At 39.1% G+C, this 27,595-nt stretch overlaps 1 protein-coding gene and 1 long non-coding RNA gene across 2 annotated transcripts; both read right to left on the reverse strand.

The window, feature by feature from the left end:
* Positions 1–599: 599 nt before the first annotated feature.
* Positions 600–27,138, reverse strand: Cnx99A (Calnexin 99A). The gene is made up of 13 exons (XM_089732311.1): positions 26,978–27,138; positions 26,595–26,708; positions 25,643–25,807; positions 24,992–25,141; positions 17,349–17,557; positions 16,423–16,630; positions 15,547–15,667; positions 8,469–8,611; positions 7,806–7,922; positions 6,833–6,973; positions 5,154–5,279; positions 3,376–3,546; positions 600–2,911 (listed from the first exon to the last, which is right to left on the reverse strand). The coding sequence occupies exons 2-13, from the start codon at positions 26,706–26,708 to the stop codon at positions 2,846–2,848; spliced, it is 1,731 nt and encodes a 576-aa protein (XP_089588437.1). The 5' UTR covers positions 26,978–27,138; the 3' UTR covers positions 600–2,845.
* LOC149501606 (uncharacterized) lies at positions 12,316–13,678 on the reverse strand. Its single transcript, XR_016324076.1, has 2 exons — positions 12,860–13,678; positions 12,316–12,389 (listed from the first exon to the last, which is right to left on the reverse strand). It is a non-coding gene; the product is annotated as an uncharacterized LOC149501606 (long non-coding RNA).
* Positions 27,139–27,595: the final 457 nt, after the last annotated feature.

Raw genomic sequence — 27,595 nt, forward strand, 5'->3', positions numbered from 1 at the left:
GGGATCCGCTGGATGCAGGCAGCGCAGGACCGGTCTTTGTGGCGAGGCTTCGACGAGACATTCGAGCTTCTTAATATATTCCGCTGGTGTTGGTCCATCGTATCGCAATATTTGGTAGGAGCTCTTGTGAGTCCGCACGGGTAGGTACCACCACCCCGCCTATTTCCGCCGTGAAGCAGTAATGCGTTTCGGTTTGAAGGGTGGGGCAGCCGTTGTAACTGTACTTGAGACCTTAGAACTTATATCTCAAGGTGGGTGGCGCGTTTACGTTGTAGATGTCTATGGGCTTCAGTAACCACTTAACACCAGGTGGGCTGTGAGCTCGTCCACCCATCAAAGCAATAAAATAAAAATTGAAATCCAATGAAAAACATTAAATTGTTGATACTAGTATCAAATTAAACGGTCCCTTTAATTACAAGGTTAAATGTCGCGTAATAAGCGAAATTTTGCTTAAACTAAGGAGTCTTTAACCCCTCAATATGTATTCATGGTTAGCGACATTGCTCACGTCAAGCTACGCGCTTCAACGAATTTCAAAAGCTACATTATTCATGTAGTACTTTCCTCGAAGTTACTTGGCGAAATAAAACACAATATTACATACAAATACCGTTTATTAATATAAATTACAGTCCATCGAAACATTCGTCGCACAAATATTCACCTACGTAAATGCAAACATATATATATGTATATATCATATCGATTACAAGGCAATTATCCGACAACACTACCAAATCATTTGTTCTCAACACTGGAGCTACTACACTGGATGTATGAACCCAACGAATATAATGAATTTTGGACATTAGAAAGAAAGAAAAAAAACATTTCTTAATCAAAATACTATGTTGTATATATATAAAGATTTTTGTCACAACACAAACTTAAATTTTTAATCAAAATCGAGGACACATTTCATTGTTTTTATACGATTTTTCAATTCTAAAACTCAAATCGGTTTTGTTCAAAATGCGCTCTTAAATGCATTTCTAATGTAAATTAATAACATAAATTCCACCTAAGTCAAGCTACACTTGTAGTCAGCACGCAATATAGAGTGTCAGTGCATGGGAGAAAAATTATAACAATAGCCGATAGTTCTCATATTTAGAGAAATTTAAAGATACACAAACCTACATATCGAGTGGTGTAGGGCTATTTGGTTTAAGCGACATTTCGCTTAATAAGAGAAATTGATCTTGTAATTAGAAGGTCCGTTTAATTTGGTATTATTATCAATGAATGAATGAATGAATGAATGATTTATTTTATTTCAGACAACAACAAGTCCATATGTGTACATAGTATCATTGAGACATACTCAAAATTAACAAAACCAATTAAATAAAAAAGATACATTTATTAAAAATAATTATCAGTTGAACACATTTCAAATATTCCATTCAACTGATACTTACTTCGAACCAACCATTATCGACGTTTTTAATTGAACTTCAATTAAGTTAACCCCATTTCAAATAGCTGCAATATTTTTGTTGTCATATTTTTTTAAAATTTTATTATTTAAATGGCTCTCTTGTACGGTTGCAAAAATGTCGCTTAAACCAAATAGCCTCCTCACCTCACTCGGCAGAATATTTTAAAATAATAACATAATATAATATTAATCATTAATACTTTTCTACAACCCTAACGTAAAAGATAAAGAAGAAAAACAAAAAAAAATTGTACAAAGTACATTAATAGCTCCACCATACATATACATACATTATTATATTGAAATATATTATTATTATTAAACTACAATTATTATTATATCTAAGGGGATCCATACGTTGATCCCGGGTTATTTATTATTGGTCGCTAGAGGATTTTTGGTGACCGCACTAATTACAGATTATATAATCGGCGGCTGTGTCCCGACGCACGGCTCAAACGATCGTAAGTGTCGCCGCAAAACAATCTTTGGTGACGAACTACAGCGGAGCGACGCACACAACAGCACACACAACGTTAGCTACATTTACTTACTACCCGCAAAACTAAATAAACATATTACCGAAGAGCCACACATACCTACGTAAATGAATATATTCAAAGAATTATAAACTGTAATAACATAAAGATAATATCTATATTTGAAAAGACAAACCAAAAAAAAAATGCAATGCTCTGCAAGTAATGCGATTCGAGAAATTATTTCTATATACTCTTCAGACCTAGACTCGGGCCGCACGCATACAATCGTATTCATTGATTACCTAACCTCACGACCTCACGCGCGACCCACGCGTGCCCCTAGACGACGGTAGTGCGTTAATCGCCAGCCCTTAAAAGGTCAAAATGTAAAACGGCTCTGCAGGCGGTCGTCGACCCGGACTTATCGCAATGCACACTATCAATATTGAACGCTAGTTAAATACAGGATAAACAATAAATCTTGCGACACGGATTAATGTGTCCTTAGTGCGAGTTTTTTAACGTTCTCGATAGCGTAAAAGTTAACTCAACGTTTGCCGCTAGGGGCGCTGTTCCAACTGCATACAAATTCGAGTTAACTTTTACTTTATCGAGAACGTTAAAATACTCGCACTAAACACAATGAAGTCGAGTGGAAATTTCCTCTAAAAAACGATTTAAATGCAAGAACGAGAACGTTATTGAATTCAAAATGGCCGACGCCAAATGATCGCCATTTTATTGTAACGAACGAAATCTAAATTTAAATTTCTAAATCTGACAATATAGAAAGTTCAGTACATTTAAAATACAATGAAGTACTAAAGGATACTACAGACTATTCTATGGACACGTCCTATTGAACGGTTTAATAATAATATATATACCTGTCTCGTTCGCACGTATAGCGCTATCTCGTTTACTCCTTACGAGGCTTCCGTTTCCTGTGTCCGTCGCCAGCGCCCTCTGTTTCTGTTGGGCTCGCCTGTAATATTACTTGTTGGTTACGATCACGTTAAAAGGGCAAGTCTGATTATTTCAATGGATTTCATATAACTAACAGCGTGCAGCACAAGTACCTAACGTTAATTTAGACCGGTCCACTGATTTAGATGACCGTTAACACTAAATCGTTTTTGACGTGAAACTTCTTAAGGTGCGTTGATAGTCGAATTTAACTCGCGGCAGATTCGTTACGGCTAGAGACAAAAGATACAATTTAGGAAGAGTGAGAGTGAGAAAATATGAGAGTGGGAAAGGACAAAGCGAGCTATATCGCTAGCTTATACACAGCATTCCCTATTCACAAGAGAAATTTGATATAAGCATAAAAAATGAATAAAACCACAATACTACACACCGCAAAAGAAGTTTCACTTCTTTCACGTGCACAAAGTTGCACGCGCACCATTTTTTTAATTCCACCATATTATGGTTTTAATGTCGTACCTCCGTAGTCAAAGTTACGTTCTCGACTTCTTCCTCCGGACCCTCGAGATCAGCTTTGGTCTTGGTGGGTTTCTCCCGAGGCTCCTCCTCTTTGAGATCCTCTTCGGCTTCCGATTGATGAGGGTCGTCTTCCACAAATGCGTCTGTCTTCTTGGGATCTGCTTCTGGCTCCTGATTTGAAAAATCATTCACTCGTTCATTCGTTCTTTGGTGTGAAATCTCACACCAAAGAACAAGTTATTGATTTTGAAAATGTACCCCTCATCGGGTTTTAGATATTATTAAATTCAATGTATACTAATAAAATGTTAAGTAGGTATATACCACAATTATAGAGAATTATTAATAACAATAATAGGTAAATTTTCTAAACTGTTCGTAAAGAATAATTAATTAATGAATATTAATAACTTAGAAAAAAAAACAACCTTCTCCTAAAACTTTTAGTGTAAATTTATTATTAGTAATTGTGACGTCATTAATTTATGACGAGATAATTATTTCAAATGCTTTAATGGGAAAATTAAAATAAATTTAAAAATACTTTTTTTAATCACTTATTACAATTCAAATATTTAATAACGTTTTTTTTTTATTAATAATATTTAAAGGCAAGGGTCATTCATCTCCATTAAGCCGTTGTCATGTGGTAATAAGACCGATTCCATCAGGTAGATAGGTAGTTATTCCATCAGGTAGAAAGGTAGCTATTCCATCAGGTAAGTAGGTCCATCTTCACTCGACTTACAGATTTAGGGCCGCACAGGAGATAGGTCACGAAGCCAATGACCAGGAAGGCTCCGAGGATCACGACGGCGTACACCCAGGGATTGTCCCCGGCGTACTTCAGACCGCGGTCCAAAAACGAATCCTGTAATATTAGCTCAACTACTCAACTAGCCAACACACGCACTGCTCTACAGAATGTGCTAATTTTTAACACACAAATAAAATCACACCACAATAAAATTTGTGGTCCCTACACTTTTTATCACATGTGCAACGTGGACTCGATCTGAAAAACCAATATTACCTAATATGATTGTATTAATACAAATAGCCGTTACAAAACTACTAATGTACGAATTACTAATTGTGCCTTAGAATTAATTAGCGTATGCCAATCAACCTCACATCTGCCCAGCTACAAACATTACAGAATGGAGCGCAAGCCGTGACCTGTAACATTACCTTCTAAGTTCTAGCTTGTTTATGTCATTGATAATGGCAATTAACAGAATTGAACCTATCATCTAGGCAACACATCACTGTATGCCCCGCCCTTGTAATAAAGTTATATCAAATATTTTATATTAGCTTTTTCAGTACATTTTTTTAGAGCTCATTTTTTTTAAATTTCCTCCGCAATGACGCTATAGAAGGGAGGGTAAAGTTTGCACGAACTAACATTTTTTTAAATTTCCTTCACAATGACGCTATAGAAGAAAGGGTAACGTTTGCACGAACTAGCTTTTTTTTTAAATTTCCCCCACGATGACTCTATAGAATGGAGCGTAACGTTTGCACGATCTAACAATTTTTTTTAATTTCCCCCACAATGACGCTATAGTACGGAGGGTAAAGTTTGCACGAACAAACATTTTTTTAATTTCCCCCATAATGACCCTATAGAAGAGAGGGTAACGTTTGCACGAACTACCGTTTTGTATGTAGCTGTGAGTAGCTGTGATGCTATTCGTGTACTCTATAAGAGTTGTCGACTGTACACTAGAGGGCGAGCTATACACTAGCGCTAGGCGAGCTGTACACTAGCGCACCTCACGCGCGCGGCGCGCTAGCAGGGCGGCGTAGAGCGCGACGGGCGCGCCCACGTACGCGGCGTACAGCGCCCACCAGCCCGGCTTGTAGTTCATTGCGCGGAGCATCCGACCCCACAAACTTTTCTATGGCACGATCAACACCACTTTCAAAACTTTTTAGTACGTTTCTTTCCTTCGTTAAACAAGCGAATGTGGTATGATAAATAAATTCACGAATCACTATTCTTTATTTTACCTATGCTAATAGTCTTGGGAGGCTATTTTAGCTTTAACATGTAGGTGAGCTCACGGGGCTCAAACCGGAACTGACGCTAACACAGGCCCTAGCAAGAATAATTCTTCGTAGAATCTACCACCGGATCGGAAACACGACCCACTGAGAAGATCCGGCTAGAAACTCAGTGGGCTATGTCTATGGGTTAATTCACTCGCCCTTCACGAGTCTTTCGTCGCAAGCGATGGGTTCGACGAGGACAGTGACCGGCGCTTGTGGTACCTAGAAGCACCGTTAATGAATCGGGAGGATCCGTAATGACATGTTTAGGGCGACGTCGACTGTTTACCATTTGGTCTACAGGATCGGGTATGTAATTCCCGGCGGTCACGACAAGAGGGTTTTCATGTCGTGCTGCCTTCTCGAAGTGGTAATGACGTTGAATATGTACTAGTCCAAAAGTGATTTATGCTATTGTGAATTTTGGAATCGAAATCTAAACGGATGCGTCTGCCATGTCCACGCTGAAGGTCTAGTTCGCCACCGAACTTTCCTTTAAGTGAAATCCTTTTTGCTATCACCAACTGAACTCTATATCTGAGCAAACACGAATCCGTGACCAGCCGGTGTCGGGTGCGGCCTCAGCGCACGTCCTTACACTGCTAATCGTACGAATTTATGAGTAGTCCTGTTTGTTTCTGACGCAAAGCATCGGTACATTCCAGTCCGAAGGATAGAACATACGTAATTATGGTTGATAGTTCACGTCTCAATATGGACAGTATTTACTTTATGTCTATGGGCTCTGCTACCCGTCTGTCTACTTAATGTTATAAAAACGATGAGAATACCATTGTATTGTATGATACCTTCCATCATATGATTTAAGTACGAAATCGCTAAGAAAATGTTGATACTTGTCAAGTGATTCAACATACATAGATAACTTTACATCATAATTCTCCTGCCCTTCTCCCAGTCACCTGGGGTCAGCGCAACATGTTTTCTCCTTCCATACTCCTCTATCATATACCATTTCTTCGCTCACTCCCTTCTTACCCATATCGTCTTTCACGCAATCCATCCATTTCTTCTTAGGTCTACCTCTTCCTCTATGTCAGCGGTCGGGGAACCGGGGTAAATTACCCCAAATGGGGTAAAATGAATTTTTGAGGGATAAAAATAAAACTTTTGTGAGTAAAAAGCATATTATATTCAAGTGAAACTTCTTTAGAATCGTTAAATTTTTTTTTATTGTTTTCTTTTCAAAATTAACATGGGAGCTATAATATGAAAGATACTAAAAAGAAGCGATTTCGTTTTTTTTGTTCTTGGCCTGGTAATCATAATATCAACTTACACAAAAATATTTTGGGGTAATAATTAAAAAGTTCCCCGACTGCTGCTCTATGTCTACATAGATAACTTTACATTCGTATTAAATGGTAAGTCAGGTACTTACAGAGTCCCTGGAAAGCTTGGCCTTCTTGAGCACGAAGGTCTGCTGCGCCCAGCGCTCCGCCAGCGCGAAGTCGTCCGTGACCAGCACGTTGTCGAACAGCAGCATCGGGGACATGGACCACAGCTCGAACCCCACGCCGTGCTGCCAACACACACACGCGTGTACTACCAGGACACTCAGAAAGCGACGTTAAAGAGAGACAAATTATAATTTGCGTTATTACTGGTGGTAGGACCTCTTGTGAGTCCGCGTGGGTGGGTTACCACCGCCCTGCCCATTTCTGCCGTGAAGCAGTAATGCGTTTCGTTTTGAAGGGTGGGACAGCCGTTGTAACTGTACTGAGACCTTAGAACTTATATCTCAAGGTGGGTGGCGCATTTACGTTTTAGATGTCTATGGGCTCTAGTAACAACTTAACACTTAACCCATATAAGCAAAAAAAAACATTAGAGTTGGAATTTTAATGAAATCAAAACGACTTAAAGTACATTTAAGATAACTTATTGTATTATTATTGGTTTAGCTATTTGAGTTCAATGAAGAAGCGCAATGTATGACTTCACTGCATCCACTGTCTGCCTTATTCAATGATATGAATAAGAGAGTATCTGACATTGTAAAATACAAAAGAACGTATCAATTGACGGGATGAAATTCTTATGTATACTAATAGGTTTCAGTAGCTTTACAGAAATGATTACAAATTTGATATAATGGTATATATAATAAAGCCGATAGTTAAAAATGCGCAATGTACGTTGAACACTACGGACTTCTTAGTTCCTTTCACAGTAAAATCAACTCTATATTATTAAGCATTAAGTTGAGGTTAAAACTTCTGACAAACATGAGTTCTAATCGTTTTATCGTTTTAATAGGTATAAGAAACTGGAAGCGGTAAACTTGTTTGTGGTTTGTGATAAACTGATTTGTTTATCCCACACAAGAGTAAGGTAGGTGTAGAGTAACTCACGATGGGTGTCATCTGGAAGGGGTGATCGTCCTTGAAGTAGTCCGGGTTCGGAATGCGCCTCGGGTTCCACTTGCCCTTGTAGTTGGGGTTCGGGATCAGAGGAGCCCGCCATATGCCCTGGGTACAAACTTATTATATTACATTTTCATTTGGAGTGTATTTCAATAATAAAAGTGAAGAAAGTATTTTGGATGCCTTGAGCAAAAAAAAAACATTTAGTTATTTTATACAATTAAATTTAAATTAAGATTTAACTAAAATTATAGATATAGATAATCGGCGTGCAGTAGGAGTAGGAATTTAGTACTCGTCCCAGTGAGACAGTACCTTGTAGTTAGGGTTGGGCACGGTGGGGGGCGCCCACTGGCCGCAGCCCGGCGCCGACTCGCACGCAGGGTTGTCAACGAGCGCGGCCTCCCTCGTGCCGATCAGACAGTACCTTGTAGTTAGGGTTGGGCACGGTGGGGGGCGCCCACTGGCCGCAGCCCGGCGCCGACTCGCACGCAGGGTTGTCAACGAGCGCGGCCTCCCTCGTGCCGATCAGACAGTACCTTGTAGTTAGGGTTGGGCACGGTGGGGGGCGCCCACTGGCCGCAGCCCGGCGCCGACTCGCACGCAGGGTTGTCAACGAGCGCGGCCTCCCTCGTGCCGATCAGACAGTACCTTGTAGTTAGGGTTGGGCACGGTGGGGGGCGCCCACTGGCCGCAGCCCGGCGCCGACTCGCACGCAGGGTTGTCAACGAGCGCGGCCTCCCACGTGCCGTCCATCTCCTCGTCCCAGTCGGACGGCTTCACCGCCGACGGATCTGGTCAGATACATATGTATTGTTAAATGGTTAATGACTGTAGCATATTCCACCTTATACTAGCGTTAAATAGCTTGTCAAGTACTAATTTACAACACGCTTTTATTATCTCGATCTGTATTTATGTCACAGAATCTTAGTATTTTTCATCTTCAAGTATTCTTCATCAAACTTCAAGACTCGAAACCAACGAAAATACGGTAATAAACTATGACCACAAATAATAATAAAATAAAATAAATAAGTATTGATGTGCCTTTGGAAAACATACAGCATTGTATTATGAAGAAGCAGTGTGTACTTAGCTTAAATTCCTTGTCTATGTCCAACCATAGACAGTCAATTTAGTTCCATCTTTAGCCGCTAGGTGCTGCCAGCAAGTATAAAGGAAGCGCAGCCATCTTTGATCTTCATAGCGTTGTGTACCTTCGTACTGTGAAGTCGCAAATCCACAAATATTTATTCGACTTCTTATTAATTGCAAAAAATATTTATTTTGTGTTTCTATGAGTGTTATTTTGCAATCATTACGAGTATTATTTACCAATCCTATCATCGGACGCCATGAATCACGCGTCATCTGTTGGAGGTGATGTTGAGTCAAGATCCATAATTTCCGAGAGGGAAGATGTCCAGGCGAGACGCGATGGAGACGCCTCGCGTTCGAACAGCTCGTCAAGCGAAAAAGAACAAAAGGAGTCTCTGCGTAAGAAACGACGGGATTCAAAGGTAACGGTCGATCTTCGAATCGGCTCGTTATCCCACCAGGTCAGTGACGTTGTAAATCTAATAATGCATCAACTGTGTGTAACAATTGAATGTAACGAAAATTGTTGTAAACAAATTGATCTCGTCAATACGGAAATTTTGACAAAAACACAACAGATTTAAACTAATAATCTTTGTAACATAATTACTGAAAACTTTGGCAAATCGTCGTACAAGTTATCCTTAAAAGCGTCTTAAATTGTATGCGGAAAAAAGGGCCGTATGGATAAAAATAAGACGTCAAAGTTTAATTTCCGTGATCTCTAACAAAGTATCCTGTTGCCAACGCACCACTCATTGAGGAATTTTTGTTTGATAATACTAAATTGAAATCTATTCAGTCCCTCGGAGGGCTACAATCCTATTTGTCACAACCTCGTACAAAAGGCAAGCCAAACATTATAAACAATTATAGTCTGTAACATCTGGCACAATCCAGAGGGGGCAATTGAAGACACCGACGGGAGGCACTGAGTGCCACCAAAATTGTAATAATTTGTAAACCATGTATGATTACCAAATACCGTAAAAAAAAAAATTGCTTTTTCTGCGGAAGAAAAGCGACGGTTCAATGCGTCCAATTTTCGATTTTCGAGAGTTGAACAAGGTCGTAAAGATAAAACACTTAACTGTTTTCGGACACCTCGGTACCAAACTTTCTCCACCCAAGGGACTGGATGATAAAATTGAACATTTCTCAGGAATATTTTTTCTAGTATCGGTCGCAAAATTTCGTCAATACTTCTTGAGGATCAGTACCAAGGTACCAGTATCAGTACCTTCAGGAAGGAATCGGTACCTTCTTATGAGTTAGTATGAAATGACATGCCTACCCTTCGGTCTGGCTTCAGAGCCACACCTTTTTGCTTCTATAACATGCGGGTCGCAGAGACCTTGCGTGCAAAGGGAACTCGAGTGCTAGTGTCTACTAGACGACTTCCTTTTGGTCGACCAAGACAAATCCAAGTTGAAACTTCAGGCTGCAGAAGCTGTGAAGCTTTTGGATTAACCTTTTTTGCTTCCATAACATGCTGGGTCGCAGAGACCTTGCGTGCAAAAGGAACTCGAGTGCTAGTCTACCTAGACGACTTCCTTTTGGTCGACCAAGACAAATCCAAGTTGAAACTTCAGGCTGCAGAAGCCGTGAAGATTTTGGATTATCTGGGCTGGCATGTCAATTTCCATTATGTAGGGTGTTCGGTCGCTCGGAAGTCAAATGTTAACGTACCTACGCGACTTTCTCTTGGTCCTTGAAGACAAATACACCTTTTTGCTTCCATAGCATGCTCGGTCGCGGAGACATTGCGTGCGAAGTCGAAGTACTAGCTTACCTACACGACTTGATCTTGTTTCACCAAGACAAATAAACTTTTTTGCTCCCATAACATGCTCGGTCGCGAAGACCTTACGTACATAGGGAAGTCAAATGTTAACCTACCTACGCGACTTTCTCTTGGTCCATGAAGACAAATACACCTTTTTTGCTTGCATAGCATGCTCAGTCACGGAAACATTGCGTGCAAAGGGATGTTGAGTGTTATCCCACCTACGCAAGTCCCTCCTGGTCCATCAAAAGAAGTCCAAGTTGAGTCTTCAAGCCACATAAGCTGTGAAGCTCTTTGATTACTTGGGCTGCCAAGTCAGCCTTACAAAAAATCAATTAGTACACTGGTTCAAGAGATGACATGGCTAGGGATTCGATGAAAAATTGCGAGAAATAAAGTGACCACTCAACAACATTCTAGCTCAAACTCTGACGGAATTACATCACTCTATGTTAACTTGCAAATTTTCTTGCGAAGTTTCAAGAAAAAACACCCCCGTAAAAAACAGGCCATCCTGCATGTGTTAACAATTAAATGCAGTGCTGACGCGGAGCCACATGTCAGACATTGCCTATACACAAAACCAACCATTTCCTGGCAACGGAAGCTTCGGACATGTGTACGGGTTACAAATGCAGTGCTGACGCGGAGCCACATGTCAAACATTGCCGAGACACAAAACCAACCATTTCCTGGCAACGGTAGCTTCGGATATGGGTAGGGGTTACAATTAGACAAAATATTAACGTCCTGTCTATGGTCAGCTCAACAACTGAAACGGCTCAACCACAAAAGAGCTATTTGCAATGGTAGTGACAATCAAAATGAATCTGAAAGTATTTCGCTAGCGGTTGACCTTTCGATTTTTAAACTAAGCGATAAGTTCAAGATAACTGTCAGCTTATAATCTCTCGGGGAGATACAACATCGTAGCCGATAGGCTATCACGAGGAAATCAACCTGCGAAATGGCACTTTTTACCACAAGTGACCACAAAAGTTTTCCGAAAGTGGGGTCATCCGGATATAAACCCATTCGCCGACCAAGATTGGATACCCTCAGCAGACCGTAGAGGATGCAACTAGCATGGAGAATTCCTCCTCTCAACCTTTTCCCCAGAGTACTGACTCACTTCAACAGTGTCTAGGGAACCTACCTGGTAGTGTTTCCAGACTGAGCGAAAGCATTTGGGTTTCCAAGCCCTCAGATCCCGAACGCTAGATAACTCGCACGAAATCCAAAACCTTTTTCCTACGAGGTCCCCGCGCAAAAGGGGCGCGCGGGGTATGTGAGACTCAACGGTCTGCATGGTGTTGTGAGCAGACCGCGGGCCCAAGGATTTTAGGACCCACCCACTAAACGACTCCCCTGCACTCTTACACCCGACGTCCGATCCCCTTGCCTCCTCCACAGGGTAAACATTAACCCTGAAAGCTTAGAAACGGGGGGGGGGGAGGTTGTACAAATAATAGACTGGTCTACACAGGAGAAGATTTATTGAAAATTAGCTGGTGTCAATCCACTTTGCCAGCATACTTACCAGCAACTAGAAGATGGTGCATATGGTGCTACAGTTTTAAAATTGATCCTAAGTCTGCAGATGTTGCCAAATTCTTTTTTCTTTTCCAAAAAGAAAATTTTGCCTGTAAAACAATCCTTCTGCATAAAGCAGCGCTGTCGACTTTCTGTGGACAACATACATGTAGGACAGCAAACATTCTCAAGCTCTCTAATAAAAATTGCTATTCTAAAAAAGCCATCGGAATAACTAAACAAAATTCAACTACTTATTACAACTTTACTAAGTATAGTCCCATTCACATGAGATCCGAGAATAGTTCTAAATTGGTTTTCTTCAAACCCAGCCACCAGATCACGCCTCAAGGTAGCTTGAAGGACACCAGGACACCAACAACCATGTTGCTGGCTACTGGACGCAGAGTTAATAACCTTACTTTGCTCAACATTTCTAAAGACAGTTTCTTTGATAACAGAGAAAAACATCTTTCTGATACCAGTCTTTGGGTCTAAAATTGAAATCCATTTTCGTCAATAATCTGCATAAGTGCTTTCTAAACATGAAACTAAAGACATGCCCAGTAAGATTCGTAAGGACTGTTTTCTAACTATGTGTGTTGTCACAAAAGCGGCATACCGTACTGTAATTGGAAACTGGTCTTCGTTCAACCTTACGAGGTAGTGGCATCAACCCATCTCTAAGAAGTTGTAGATCAGCAGTAGCCTCTGAGATGGATTGATAATGAACCAATGGACGAAATACTTTCTAGAGGCAATTGCAAATCATCCAAACGTTTACAATAATTATTGCCGAATAATAGAGCTTCCTAAAGATCCTCACGATTCTTTTTTTCAAAACATTTACTCATCATTTACTCATGTTGTATATACATCATTTATACAATTTATACATTTTCTTGTATATACAAGATAAAATGTTTATTACAAACTTATAAATATTTTTTAATTATTGAATTAACATGAAAGTTAAGAGCTGTGTTTTTTCGATTTAATAATTATATAAATTATGAACATTATCATTGCGCTTCATAATTTTATTATAGCTTACCTATTTCATCATAGCGTTGTGCTTAATAATTTCACCAGCAGATAACAAACACGTCTTCATAATACAATGCTGTATGTTTTCCAAAGGCACATCAATATTACGGTTTTACATAACAATAAAACCGATATTATGTGCCGAGAAGGAAAACATACAGCATTGCAGGAAGTTCTTCCTGGTGAAGACTATGAAGATCAAAGATGGCTGCGCTTCCTTTATACTTGCTGGCAGCACCTAGCGGCTAAAGATGGAACTAAATTGACTGTCTATGGTTGGACATAGACAAGGAATTTAAGCTAAGTACACACTGCTTCTTCATAATACAATGCTGTATGTTTTCCTTCTCGGCACATAATATCGGTTTTATTGTTATGTAAAACCGTAATATTATATAGTACTGACCTATGAGGATCATAACAATAATTTTATTTTATTTTTTACATTAAATTATTAGTTTATATTATTATAGATAGATTTATACATCTAACACTTATTTTAAGTTGAGGTTTGGACATTTTAAAATAAACTTTAATGAGAGCTGAATAAGAATCTCTCATCTGTAGTTGTAAGTTGTGAATCATCATCATTGTTATAAATTTATTTATATATTTATTAGAACATCAACAAAACATATAGGTTAATAATTGTAATAATTTAATCTTGGGGTAAAATAGATATTCCTTCTATTAAGTCAAAACTAGAGCTGTTGCCAGGTCTTGGTTCAGTTGAAGCGAAGCTGGTATTTGTAATTTTTTTTTCGTTATCATAATCTTGACCATCATCATCATCACTGTTTTCATCACCCGAGTCGCTATCATCGTGATGAGTCGACATAGGGCTCATCGGCGTAGTTTACAACTCGGTCGATTCGGTCTTCTTTTTTGTCTATAATTAATTATTTTTTGAAGATATTCGATTCGTAGTAATCGAATGTTACTTTTTTCATTTACCAGCTTCCGATTATTTTCTGTTCTTTTCTTCCATCTGAAGCCTAGCTCTTTCATAATTCGTCGTAAGCTTCATTCCGAGCCATTAAAACTTATATCTTCTTTAAATTTTTCGAAGCCTTTCTACGGTACGGAGTTTCGCTGCTTGTTATGTAGTTATTATGATTACATCTTTTTATTACAGATTGAACGAAACTATCCATTCCGGTAACTTTCTTCTTCCCTGATCTTTTCTTACCCGGAGTCCGAAACACGGCGAGCAAGCCAGAGCCTTTAGCTTCGTTAATAATGCACCTAACAGTACTCACTGATGTTTTTGTTGCTTCCGAAGTCTGTTTTAATTTTTCCATATCATTCTTCCCCTGTTTTATAATGAAGCAATATACATCGTACACAAATTTTCTACCCTTTCTTTTAAGTACTACACCAGTTTCGTCACGGCATAGTGTATGTTTTATAAAAAATCAACAAACACTCAACAAATAGCAATGGCAACAAAGTCCACAAGCAATTATAACAAATAACTTAACGATTAATAACGATAGACTTTCCACTGTACGCAAGCGTACTTTTTGGAGCAAGCGGAACGAGGGCGCGGTGCGGGACGCAAGGTTCGATTGATCTACCAATAACGCGCTCGATACGATGTCCCCTGCCGTCGCGCCTCACCCTCACCACCAAAGTGATCTAAAATTCGGTTCTGCGCAGTCAAGGTCATTTGCTCAAGAAGTTTGCCGATTACTATAAGGCATTTGTAGTGCTGAGGAGGTCGATCCTTGAAATTATTGTATCCGTATTTTGTTATTGGTATTATTGAGCAAATTTTCGCGACCAATTAGAGTCGAGCTGTGTGTGACGCTAGAAACTTGTAAGGTTGCTATTGGATAAGAATATTGTTCCCTGACCCCACTATTCTATAAAACTGTACGATTACAAATTCAGAATACACATGGCAAACGGTAACTCAAAAATTAAACATCTTTTAATTTCACCAAAAACAGTCCTCAAGTCCAAAATAAAATAAAAATTCAAGTACATCATATCTATTGCCGCTACAATCATCTTTTTGATCTATCTTGATCACATCTTCCATAAGAAATACCATTAGCATAATAAAAACCGAGTACATAATGCCAATTGTGTTCATGAGTGATTATAACTGGTAATGTGACAGCATTCTTATCAGTTAGTTTAAGTGGCTTAATTCATCTCCTGGTATAAAATCATGGTGATCAAAGAATTCTAGCATATTATAAGCTTACAACAGTATATTTTTGGTTTCACACTATTTCCAAATTGAATCTGACATACCTGGAATCATTTCTGGTTCATCGTCGAGCCATCCTTCAGGTTTAATTGCATTGGGATCTTTAATTTGGGCCGGTTCAGTTTCGTCCCAGTCATCAGGCTTGGTAGCACTAGGATCAACAATCTGTTGGAAGATAGAGCAAGTTTGATGCATATGTTAAGTAGAGTATGCCACGTATGTTCCATGGGGAGTGCTCTAAGGAATTGTTCGAGATGATACTGGCATCTCGTTTTTACCATCGCACCGTCCGCCACCGGAGTAGAGTTCATCCATACTACCTGAAGCCACTGCGGTCATCCACAGTGCGTTTCCAGAGATCTTTTTGCCACGCACCATCCGGCTATGGAATGAGCTCCCCTCCACGGCGTTCTTCAAACGAGGCTTGTGGAGAGTATGAAGCGGTAGGCAGCGGCTTGGCTCTGCCCCTGGCATTGCTGAAGTCCATGGGCGACGGTAACCACTCACCATCAGGTGGGCTGTATGCTCGTCTGCCTACAAAGGCAATAAAAAAAAAAGCCTACATCCAACCCTGATAGTGGATTGCCTAATTCTGATGTACCAATCCTATTCAAAGGAAAGCTATATTTTATACATTTGAGACTTCAATGTTAAGTATCCAAGGGCATCAGTGTTGTCACAATTGTTCATTAACTAAATAAATAAGTAAATATAATTTTTTTTTTTTTAAAGAGGACATTCACACATTTTTAAAGAGGCATTCAATCTATCAGAGGCCATGGACGTCGTGCCAACATGAAAGCCAAAGACCACCTTTGAAATATAATGATGCAGTTTCAATTTAATTTGAGTAAAGGACGAGTCCACATCTAGGCCACAAATGCTTTAAATACACAGTATGTTATATTATTTTGACAGACCTTTTCCCTTTCATCCCAATCTTCTGGTTTCTTGTCATTAGGGTCGTCAATTTCCTCTGGTGGGTTGACAGGTGGAGTAAAGTCCTCTAGCAGAGATCCAGCATTGACTTCCTTATTGTCAACTAGTATAGAGAAGGTATTGTCTGGTCGGACAATCAGAGTGTATAAATGAGGTTCCTTGTCTTTGTAGATGTCATCTAGTCGCTGACTGTGGAATTGTATTTTAAATTAATAAAATACCCCAAGATGTTAAAATTTTGATTTATTCTAATATCCTTCCACAATTTATTTAGAGAATGAGAACTGCATGTGAATAATCACTGTTTTCAGTCTTTTAAACAAAGACAGACAAATTTAACTATGAAAATATACATTATCAAAAGGACTTGCTCAAGTGTAATTAGCATGTAATATGTGAGTATTAGAATGTTTAAAAGTCTAAAACTTATAATTGTATAGATTGATTGGCAGGTGCAGGAAAAATAAACCAACAAATGTCCAATTGAAATAATTGCTTTTGTTTAAAACAGATGAGGGGAGTTATAAAGTGTTGGATATTAAATCAGAAGTTAAAGTAATAAATTCTATTACAAAGCCAAGTGCTTTATTAATTGCGACACAATACCGGTGGTAGGACCTCTTGTGATTCCGCGCGGGTAGGTACCACCACCCTGCCTATTTCTGTCGTGAAGCAGTAATGCGTTTCGGTTTGAAGGGTGGGGCAGCCATTGTAACTATACTTGAGACCTTAGAACTTATATCTCAAGGTGGGTGGCGCATTTGCGTCGTAGATGTCTACGGGCTCCAGTAACCACTTAGCACCAGGTGGGCTGTGAGCTCGTCCACCCATCTAGCAATAAAAAAAAAACACAGCATTACAAAACGTTCTTACGCAAAAAGTAAAAAAATTCATGGTCATTGCTTACGTTGGTTTCTTACTGTGTTTCTCTTCAATGGTGCCATTCTTAGGGTTCTTATGTCTGAATATGAAATGTAGTTTATTATCATTGCCGCACTTGTCCGGCCCAAACATTATAGTGTACGGAGTTTGATCGTGGAATTTACGTAGATCGGCTTTCGTGTTAGTCCCTTTTGATAGTAGCTTGATGTAGGCACCACCGCAGTTCTGTCCTTCCTGAAAGATTTAGCGTTTCTCCTTTGATGTGATTTGGTTTTAAGAAATCGTAATTTGGGAAGTAAAGTATTAGACAGTAGTTAGCGCTATATTGAATTATTGTTGAAAAATAATAATAATATAATCTGTCCATGGTTTCGAGAAATATAAAGTATAGCGTCGCTGTCAAACCAAAATCTGCTATGTGCATAAACTCCATTTTGAATTAACAAGCAAAAATATTTTCATTTAAAAATTTATATAAAGGTGAATTTTTAAGAACTATACCAAACGAAAGCTTTAAATAAATATTTTAATATTTAGCTTTAGCCATATACACATAACAGTTTTTTATACAGTAGATAGGGCTGTGAACTATACGAAAAAAGTCAAAAAGTGCACGTTTTTGTTTTGACAGCGACGATAGTTGGAAATTGTAAAACGAACTTAATGAATGCGAGATAATGCCGCAAAGGTAATTATAATCGTATTTTTAATTTTTAATCAGATATATAGTAATATTAATGGATTACATTCTAAATAGCAATTTTGTTTATCTAAATTTAAGATTACACCGATTACGTTAACGCCGCATTTAAGCCGTCAACTATTCCATCCTATCAGAGTAAGGTTAGGAATTTTTTTGCCTGATTCTCTATACTGATACAATACGGAGTTTTTATGAGACCCTTAAATGACCAGTCCGGTACCGTACGGTTCTCTATTTTTGCTATGTAGGCAGATGAGCTTGGCGATGGTGAAGGCCCACCTGATGGTACATGCTTAAAATATCTTTGACGCAAGCAATACCAGAGGCTCAGCCAAGCTACTTACCGCCAGGTACTCTCCGTAAGTCTCGTATAAAGAAGAACTAATTAAAGCGTTCGATAAAGAACGTGTAATTCATCCCAGAGTCGGACGGTACGTAATATCTCTGGAAATGCACTGTCGATGAACGCAGCGGTTCCAGATAGTATGGATGAGCTCTGTTCCGGTGGCGGGAGGTGTAAAAAGGAGATCATCTTGAACAATTCCTCAGGGCACTTCGCATACAAAACGTAAAAAGAATCAATGTTCCTCCATAGACTTCCATAGACCCAGAAGTCTATGGAGGAACGATCTGTAAAAATCGGATTGAAGACAATTCGAACTGCCCTATATCTGTATGGAGTCAAACGGAAATAGCCAGTATTTCGGAGCCCTGCCCAGAGATAGAAGCAGTACTCCACGCGAGGGTGGACGAGCGATAAAGTCTTTATCCAGACTTTAGGTATCGCTTCGCTCTGTTGAGAATTTCTAAAATTTTATAAGCCAATTTGCTTTACCTTCCAACTGACTTCAATACTGAACACCGCTAGACCCCAAGAATCCCAACACTTTCGGAAAATAGCGGGGATACTCCTTGGAATTGTGGTGCCAAGACAAAGGGTTGTTTACTGTTATGTTTGAAATAAATGTTAGTGTGTCACTGGCCGTCTTGAGTATCACTTGTCCCCATACACGCTAACACAACATTGGCGACGAGGTACCCACACTAAAAAAAATATAAAAAATGTCTTTCGGAAATTTAAGTAATTTCGACCATAATACGCAAACTTGGAAGACTTGGAGATGCAGACTCACACAGTGGTTCATCGCGAACGATATTAACGTGGTGAAAGATCCAGCAGGAGTCAAAAGACGGGCCATATTGCTTAGCACACTCAGCGAATCTACCTACAAACTGGCAGCTGATCTCGTGTTGCCTAAAGAAGTTCAAGAAGTACCATACGAAGATATAGTTAGTGCTTTGGACAACCATTTCACTCCAAAATCAGTGGGTTTTGGCGAGCGTCATCGTTTTTATGCCGCCACACAACTACCCCAGGAAACACCATCACAGTGGGCTGCGAGGTTACGAGGTCTCACTGCTCAATGTGACTTCAGCAATGTAGAAGAGGCATTAAGAGATCGATTCATTATGGGTATGCTGCCGGGCGTGGAAAAAGAAAAAATGTACGTGCAGGAGCTGGCCGGGCTGACCTTCGCCAGGGCTGTGGAGCTGACCGAGAGCTTGCGCAGCGCCCGCGCGGCTGCTGCTGCAAGCGCTGCTACCGAGGCTGTCGTTACAGAGCTGTACAAAATAGGCAAACGTTCTCCGACTAGTGTACCTCAAAGTGCAAAAGTGAAGTGTTCCGTGTGTGGTTATTCGAATCACAAAGCCGCGGAGTGTCGTTTTGCGAGTTACACTTGTAGGAAGTGCAACGAAAAAGGGCATTTGCGTAGAATGTGCAAAAGAGTCAATTATGTTGTAACGGAGGAGAACGATGAAGGTGACGATGACGACGGTAAAATTTATAACATTCGATCTTTGCGAGGTGAACCATTAATCGAAGCCGTGTGTGTCAATGGTATCAGAATGAACTTTGAGATTGATAGTGGGTCAGCTGTTACCGTTATGTCCGTAGATACATATAACGAACATTTTAAAAACATTCCCTTATTAAGCACAAATAAGAAGTTATTAAGTTACTCGGGTGACGTGTTAGGTTGCGCCGGTCTCGCTCAGTTGTTAGTGGAGTGGCGGGGTCGCGCGCGCTAGCTCGACGTGTACGTGGTGCGCGACGGTGGACCGCCTTTACTGGGCCGCGACTTCATCGCGCAATTTCAACTGCAGCTAACGCCCGTATATAAATGTGCCACTACCCGAGACACGTTGAAATTAATTCAGGAACAATATCCCGCTGTGTTCTCGGACAAGCTAGGTCAATTTAACAAATATAAAGTTAATTTGAGATTAAAAGAAAGTGCTCATCCTATATTTTTTAAACCACGGCCGGTCGCATTTGCTCTGCGTGAAAAAGTAGAAAAAGAGATAAACCGTTTGGTGGGACTGGGAGTACTCCGACCAGTCGAACATTCCGACTACGCGTCACCAATAGTCCCGGTACTGAAACGTGACGGTTCGGTCCGTATCTGCGCGGACTACTCTGTTACTATAAACAAGCAGTTAGTTGTAGAACAGTATCCGTTGCCTACCGTAAACGAGTTGTTTTCTAAACTATACGGAGGCCAGAAATTTACTAAATTAGATTTGTCTATGGCCTACGGACAGTTTTGTCTGGATGAAGAATCCCAAAAATTAACTTGTATCAATACACATAAAGGGATCTTCGCGTATACGCGTTTGGTGTTCGGGTTAGCTAGTGGGCCATCAATTTTCCAGCGAGCTATGGATATAGTGCTAGCGGGCCTGGACGGCACGCTGTGTTTATTGGACGATGTGCTTATAACGGGTCGCAATGACTCTGAACATCTTGAGAGACTGCATCAGGTCCTACAACGGTTGCAAGACGCAGGATTTGTTTTACAGAAGTCTAAATGTCAGTTCTTTCAAGATGAGATTAATTATTTAGGGTCTACCATTAATAAAGAGGGGCTAAGGAAATCACCCGATAAAGTGGAAGCAATATTAAAGGCCCCGGCGCCTACGAATGTTAGCCAACTGCGATCTTTCTTAGGCTTAGTTAATTATTATAGGAATTTTGTACCGAATGCATCTTGTATTCTCGGGCCATTGTACGAACTTTTAAAAAAAGAAACAAAGTGGCGTTGGTCTAAGTTACATAATAAGGCGTTTAATGAAATCAAGAAATTGTTAGCATCCGATAATGTATTGGCCCATTTTAATCATAATGCAACTATAATTCTAACTGTAGACGCGTCACCCAATGGATTGGGTGCTATCCTATCACAGGTGAGTTCCGATGGCCAAGAAAAACCTATCTCTTTCGCTTCGCGCACGCTTAACGACGCCGAGAAAAGGTACTCACAAATCCAAAAGGAAGCAACTGCGATTATATTCGGTGTTCGTCGATTTCATCAATATTTGTACGGCAGGTCAAATCCATTTATACTAAGGACGGACCACAAACCGCTTCTCTCGATATTTGGCCCACAACGAGGCATCCCAGAAGTCTCGGCAAACAGACTTCAAAGATATGCAATTTTTCTAAGTGGTTATAATTATGTAATCGAGTACGTGAAGAGTGCAGATAATAGTGCGGACTATCTGTCTCGTGCGAGTCTACCGGTAGGCGCGGGCGCGTGCGGTGGTCGAGGCGGGGGGACCAGGTGCGGAGCGGGTGCGGTCGATGTCGATGTGTTCGACAGCGCCTCCTATGTTTGCTTCGTAGTGCAAGGCGCACTCCCGATATCGGTGACTGAATTACGTAACGCAACTGGCAATGATAGCATATTACGTGAAGTCATTAAGTATATTGAAAACGGGTGGCCTAAAAAAATTATTAGTGCAGAAATTAAGCCTTACTACTTATGTAGATTGCAACTGTCCGTTGAAAATGGTTGCGTTATGAGGGGTCATAAAGTGGTGATACCAGGGAGTTTGCGTCACCGCGTTTTAACAGAGTTACATACCTCACACATGGGCATAGTTAAAACAAAGGCTGAAGCTCGATCTCGATGTTGGTTTCCAGGCTTAGACGACGCCCTACAAAATATGATTAGCTCATGTGAGGTGTGTATGCAGCTACGACCGACTCCGCCGCGCACTCCGGTGTGCCCGTGGGAATACCCCCCGCAACCCTTTTACCGTGTACACCTAGACTTTCTAGGTCCGCTGAATGGTCGGATGTACCTCGTCCTAGTAGACGCGTACTCCAAGTGGCTTGAGGTCTACGAGATGGCTTCCACAACTACTAGTGCAGTCATTGAAAGAATGTATGAGTACATGTCCAGATACGGACTACCTCATACGGTAGTTACGGATAACGGTACTAATTTTTGTTCTCAGGAGTTTCTTAGTTTTTGTACACTAAACGGTATATCTCACATAACTTCGCCAGCATACCATCCGGCAAGCAACGGACAAGCCGAAGCTTATGTAAAAATTGCAAAAAAGGGAATCAAAACTTGTTTGTTGAGTAGTACAAATGCTAGGGAAAATAAACTGCGACTATACAAATACGTTTTCGATTATAGAAACTCAATTCACTCGACAACAGGAATGTCTCCGGCACAGTTAGTGTTTGGTCGCAAATTAAGATCACGCTTAGATTTAATGAACCCGCGTTCGCCGCCGTCACCTTCATCTGCTTCATTAACTGATTATGTTGCATCTAAACAGTGTACGCAAAGTAAAACGAAAGGAGGGGAAGTTAGGAATTTCGTGCAAGGTCAAGTAATTATGTACAAAAAAATATCTTGGTAATAATAAATATACGTGGTGTAAAGGTGTGATAGTAAAGAGAATCGGTAAAAACGTATATATTGTAAAAGACTTTAAATCTTCAATACAGTTGAAGAGGCACTCTGAGCAGCTCTTTTCGTGCAAAACTAAGCATGGTGCCACTCAACCCTGGGATTTTGACTTGAGCAGTTCGATTGCTCCAACCGCTGCTAGTCCGGCGCCGGAGTCGATGTCGTCGCCTTGTGAAGATAGAAGCGGCATCGAACTTCACACACACGACGGAGAGAGTGCGAGTGAGGAGAGCCGCCGTACAGCGCTCTCTAGTGCATGTGACTATCAGCCGAATCGGGAGCCGCCGGAACCGAGCCACGTGACTGTCACGCGAGGAGTGCGTCGACCCGCACAGTCTGAAGAGTCTGAAGAGGGAGATCTGTTCTTCGAGGCTGAGGAGGCGAGCTTGGAGCCTCAAATTATTAGGGAGCCCAGGTTTCCTAAACGTAACCGTCCTAAAGTTAATTATAGACAGTTTTACTAAAATTGTTATAGGATATAATTGTTTAGTTATTATGTTTTTATTTTAGTTTAGTTTAGTTTATTGTTACCTATACGTCTTGAATTGTTAAGGGAGGATATGTTATGTTTGAAATAAATGTTAGTGTGTCACTGGCCGTCTTGAGTATCACTTGTCCCCATACACGCTAACACATACAAAAAAGAATTATTGTTCAAATTGTCATTTCGAAGTTCAACGGACTTGCGATTCAAAATGCAATTTTAATGTTTGTCCTCATCTCATTGAACTCACAAATATGGCATTGACGCAAGCGGGACTTTATTTTTAGACATCATGACTTAAAAGTTCCAGATTATAGTATCTGGATTGTTGCCAGCTTTAGGATGACCTTACATGCATCATTTTATTGATATACAGATATTTTAGTCAACCTTTATTAAGACCCATCTTCAATATTCTCATGGGCCAGATTCAAGACTGTTAAGGACTGACAAGGCAAGATGGAAGCATGGGCCCATTAGTTGTAAGCGTTTCTAAATGGGGGCTAATAAAATTTCCTAAGTATACAGAACAAATGCTGGGCTTTTAGCAAATAAAGGTTTGCTTTCTTCAAGCGCCATCTTGTAACAACTGAATCATTCATTCAAGTGATGTGAACCTTAGACCAATCAGCTCCAAACAAAAAATGGTGCTAGAATTTGTGCCTTCACGCAAAAATGCCCTGACTTGCAGATCTAGCAGACTAGACTTGCAGAGCTATCATTAAGCCTTTAACCATATGATTATGACATTATGACATTGATGATGTTATCAATGGGGTTACCGACAATAACTGAAAGCTGAAGAAATTGCTGAAAGTAGCGGCAGATTGCCATAAAAAAAATAAAAAAATAAACTGAAAGCTTCAAAGCCCACTGCTCATTAAAAGCAAAATAATACAAGGGATTGAAATTGAGACACTGATTTGTGGCTTGATGCTGGTTCGCTCATCATTGAGCCTCTCCAAACATGCCAATGAATAACAAAGAAACTTGCGAACATTTGGCAAAACAACATAACTTTTATTTGCCAAAATCTGCTAACATTAATAAACATAACATACCAGACTTTAAAATAACAATCCAATATTGTCATAAAGCAATACTTCAATAGGAATATAAGCTTTACTAAGCTGATAAGCCAATTAGATGTGGTTTAGAATTTCACAGTCCTACAACATAATATTTCGATTTATCCATACTAAACATGATAAATAATTCAGATAATTATTTGTCACATTCTATACAGTCATATACAATATATTTCAAAATTCAGCAATAATTTACAGGTCTTAAGTAAAAAATAAACACAAGAATATTTTTGTAATTTACACATACAAGTAAAGATACTTATTTAGTTGTTTTTTTTATAAAAGCAGAATCTACCCAATCCTTATTTCTGTCAGAAAGACTACTTTGAGTTTCGTTTGAGACTCGTGTCAAGCCTAAAGAAGTGTCAAAAATTTAGTTGAAAATTCATTTTATCAAGCATTTCCTATTTATGGTAGCAAGTACAAAAATGGCTCGACAGGCACTAAGCTTGAAATCTGTCTGGAAGTTACATGATTATAATATAGTGTGTATAATGTTTAAATATAAATGTGTAATGTGTAAATATAAATAAATATAATTTAAATAAAAAGACATAGGCAAGACAATGGGTGCTAAGTTGTGAGCAATACTCAAGATAAAAATTAGATTTAAAAAATATAAACCTGCATAGTGACTTCATATTGAACAATGAGAGGCTTGTTTTTAAACTCAAATGGTTTATCCAGTAGTGTAGATATAGCTGCATGTTTTGCTTCGGTTGTGAGGACAAGTCCAAAATCGTTCTTTAGGATCTTCCTGATTGGTTGTTGAATCTATAATAAATAAAAAACTTACAAGCATTTTATTTTCAAAATCCACTTTGAGTGGGGTAACAGGAAAATATCAAGGTCTCTGTCATGAATGCAATTTTCTGAATTGTACAAGTTTGGAAGTCATTGTGGATACGTCGATACATTCATATTGAGTGATGTGACTGTGCCGGGGATTGAATCCCGTAGACAGGTACCAATTTTTGTAAGGAAATACGCAGTTAACAAATGTTCATGAATGACTTCCACGGTTAAGGAATAACATCGTCTAATAAAAATGAATACCGCAAAAGTTGGAATTTGCATGATTACTGGTGGTAGGGCATCTAGTGAGTCTGCATGGGATACTAAGCAGGTAATAGGGTGGTAACGCTGCTATTTCTGCTGTGAAGTAGTAATGCGTTTCGGTTTGAAGGGTGGGGTGGCAGCTGTTGTACAGTAAAATATTGACGTCTTACTATTGTGTGAGCCAAATGCCTTCAAAAGCAATGATGCAATACTAACCTCCCATTTTCCGTCATATTTCGCTATGTTTTCATCTACTCCCTGTTTTTTAGCTTCAGATTTAATCCATTTCCTTTTAAAAGCATTTTCATCATCAAAATGCTCAGACAGGTACACACTGTCTGAATTCAATTCTGGACTGACATATTGATCATCTTCCTCAATCTAAATAATTTATAAGAATCATCATAATATCTATCAAAATATAACAACATTTAAGGTAGTGGGACTATTCTTACACAGCAGCATAAACAATAGTATCACTGACACTGATAGAAAACATTATTAGGAAACAAAGGCCTTATATTAAGTGTAAGTTTTTAGGAATTACCTTCACCTCCTATTCATTTTAATAGATCATAATTATAAGATATGTTCTCAGAGCACACAGCCACACAGGTTTACCAAGTTTACCAATTAATAAGACTGCTGAATGACAAGTTAGTAACACTTGCTTATGTGTTGAACTATGTTGGTAACTCTGGTTCTCTAGAAAGGGACTTCCTATCCTTTAGAGAGACACCAAGTATAACTTGTTCCTTAGCTTGCTAAATGGCTTTAAGCATACAGACCTGCCTTGCTATGAATGCTTATGGCTCTGTATGTTGTAATAGGAAGGAGTCACTTCACTGTAACCTAATGGTTGCTGAGAATTGAGATATCTTATATCTTATATGAGTCAAAGAGATGATCTATGAGATTTATTATTACTATGTTATTAAATGTTCCTAATTTAAGTTTGGATATTCCATTTTATAGGTCATAAGAGTAAAAGGCAGTAAAATTTCAATTTAAGAAATATTAAGTATGCTAAAAATTGACATATTTATCTTTATGATAAGATTAAAAACCGTAGTTTTACGACTAGATAATTTTTTTTTAAAATAGCTAGGTTTTAAAATGTAGGTCATTTAACCTAAAAAAATAACGTTTATACTTAGGTTTTACTAACCTCCACAGTTGCCTCATCATTTTGGTCGACTTCGTTTGCATTTGTTAGCCTGGTATTGCCGAAAAATGCCAACAATATACTAAATAGAAATAACTTGCGGCTTATTTCAGCCATCTAAAAAAAATTAAATTTAATGTTCGCACACGTTATTCAGCACGATAGAATGATAATTAGTGAAAAGTACAAAGCTCTCAATAACTCGGTAATTATATAAGTGGACTTAATTTAATTATGAATAGGACAGCACCGCTCGGTTAATCAAATATTGTACTGCGGCGAACTGAATACCAGTTTCTGATCGGTGTGTAGTTAGTTATGCACAGCGGATAAAGGATATCCTCATTAAAAGACAAATGTTTTTTTAATATACTATGTGAACATACCTTCGTTTGAGCCTGATACAAAACAAACACTCGTTTATTGATTAGTCTATTAGAATCACTAATATGAATGAAATCGACTGCATAAATTTTTATTTTATTCCTCTAAAAATTTTAGCCAATCAAAAACAAACAGTTGTCAAAGCAACGATCGAGAATTTTCCGATGCGTTCAGAAAAAGAGAAATGTAAAATGATCGACTATCCACTTAAGAAATTTTGCACTCAGACTATGATCATTCTCTGGAGATATTCAAATATGATCACAGGATCACACAATCACTTTCTCTTTTAATATCTGAAATTATAACAATATGTTACTTGAATTCTGTCTCTTATTGGCATTGACTATTGACGTTTTTATTTTTGGTACGGTATACTTTGAAAGCTAGGTTTCTAGCTTACTAAGCTTCGATCAATAATAGGAATACAAATAAATATTACCATCATGTCTAGTTTTGGATATTTTTACTACATGAAACGAAACATTTATAAAAACACTAAGCAGACATTCCAAAATAAAATGACGAGAGATTCTTGTTCAACAAAACATATTGGCCACCGTAGAATAATCGAAAATTCAATGCCAATAAAGTGCAATTTGTATGAGGCATCACTAAAT

Source organism: Bombyx mandarina, chromosome 13 (assembly GCF_030267445.1).
Source record: "Bombyx mandarina strain Sakado chromosome 13, ASM3026744v2".
Taxonomy (NCBI): domain Eukaryota; kingdom Metazoa; phylum Arthropoda; class Insecta; order Lepidoptera; family Bombycidae; genus Bombyx; species Bombyx mandarina.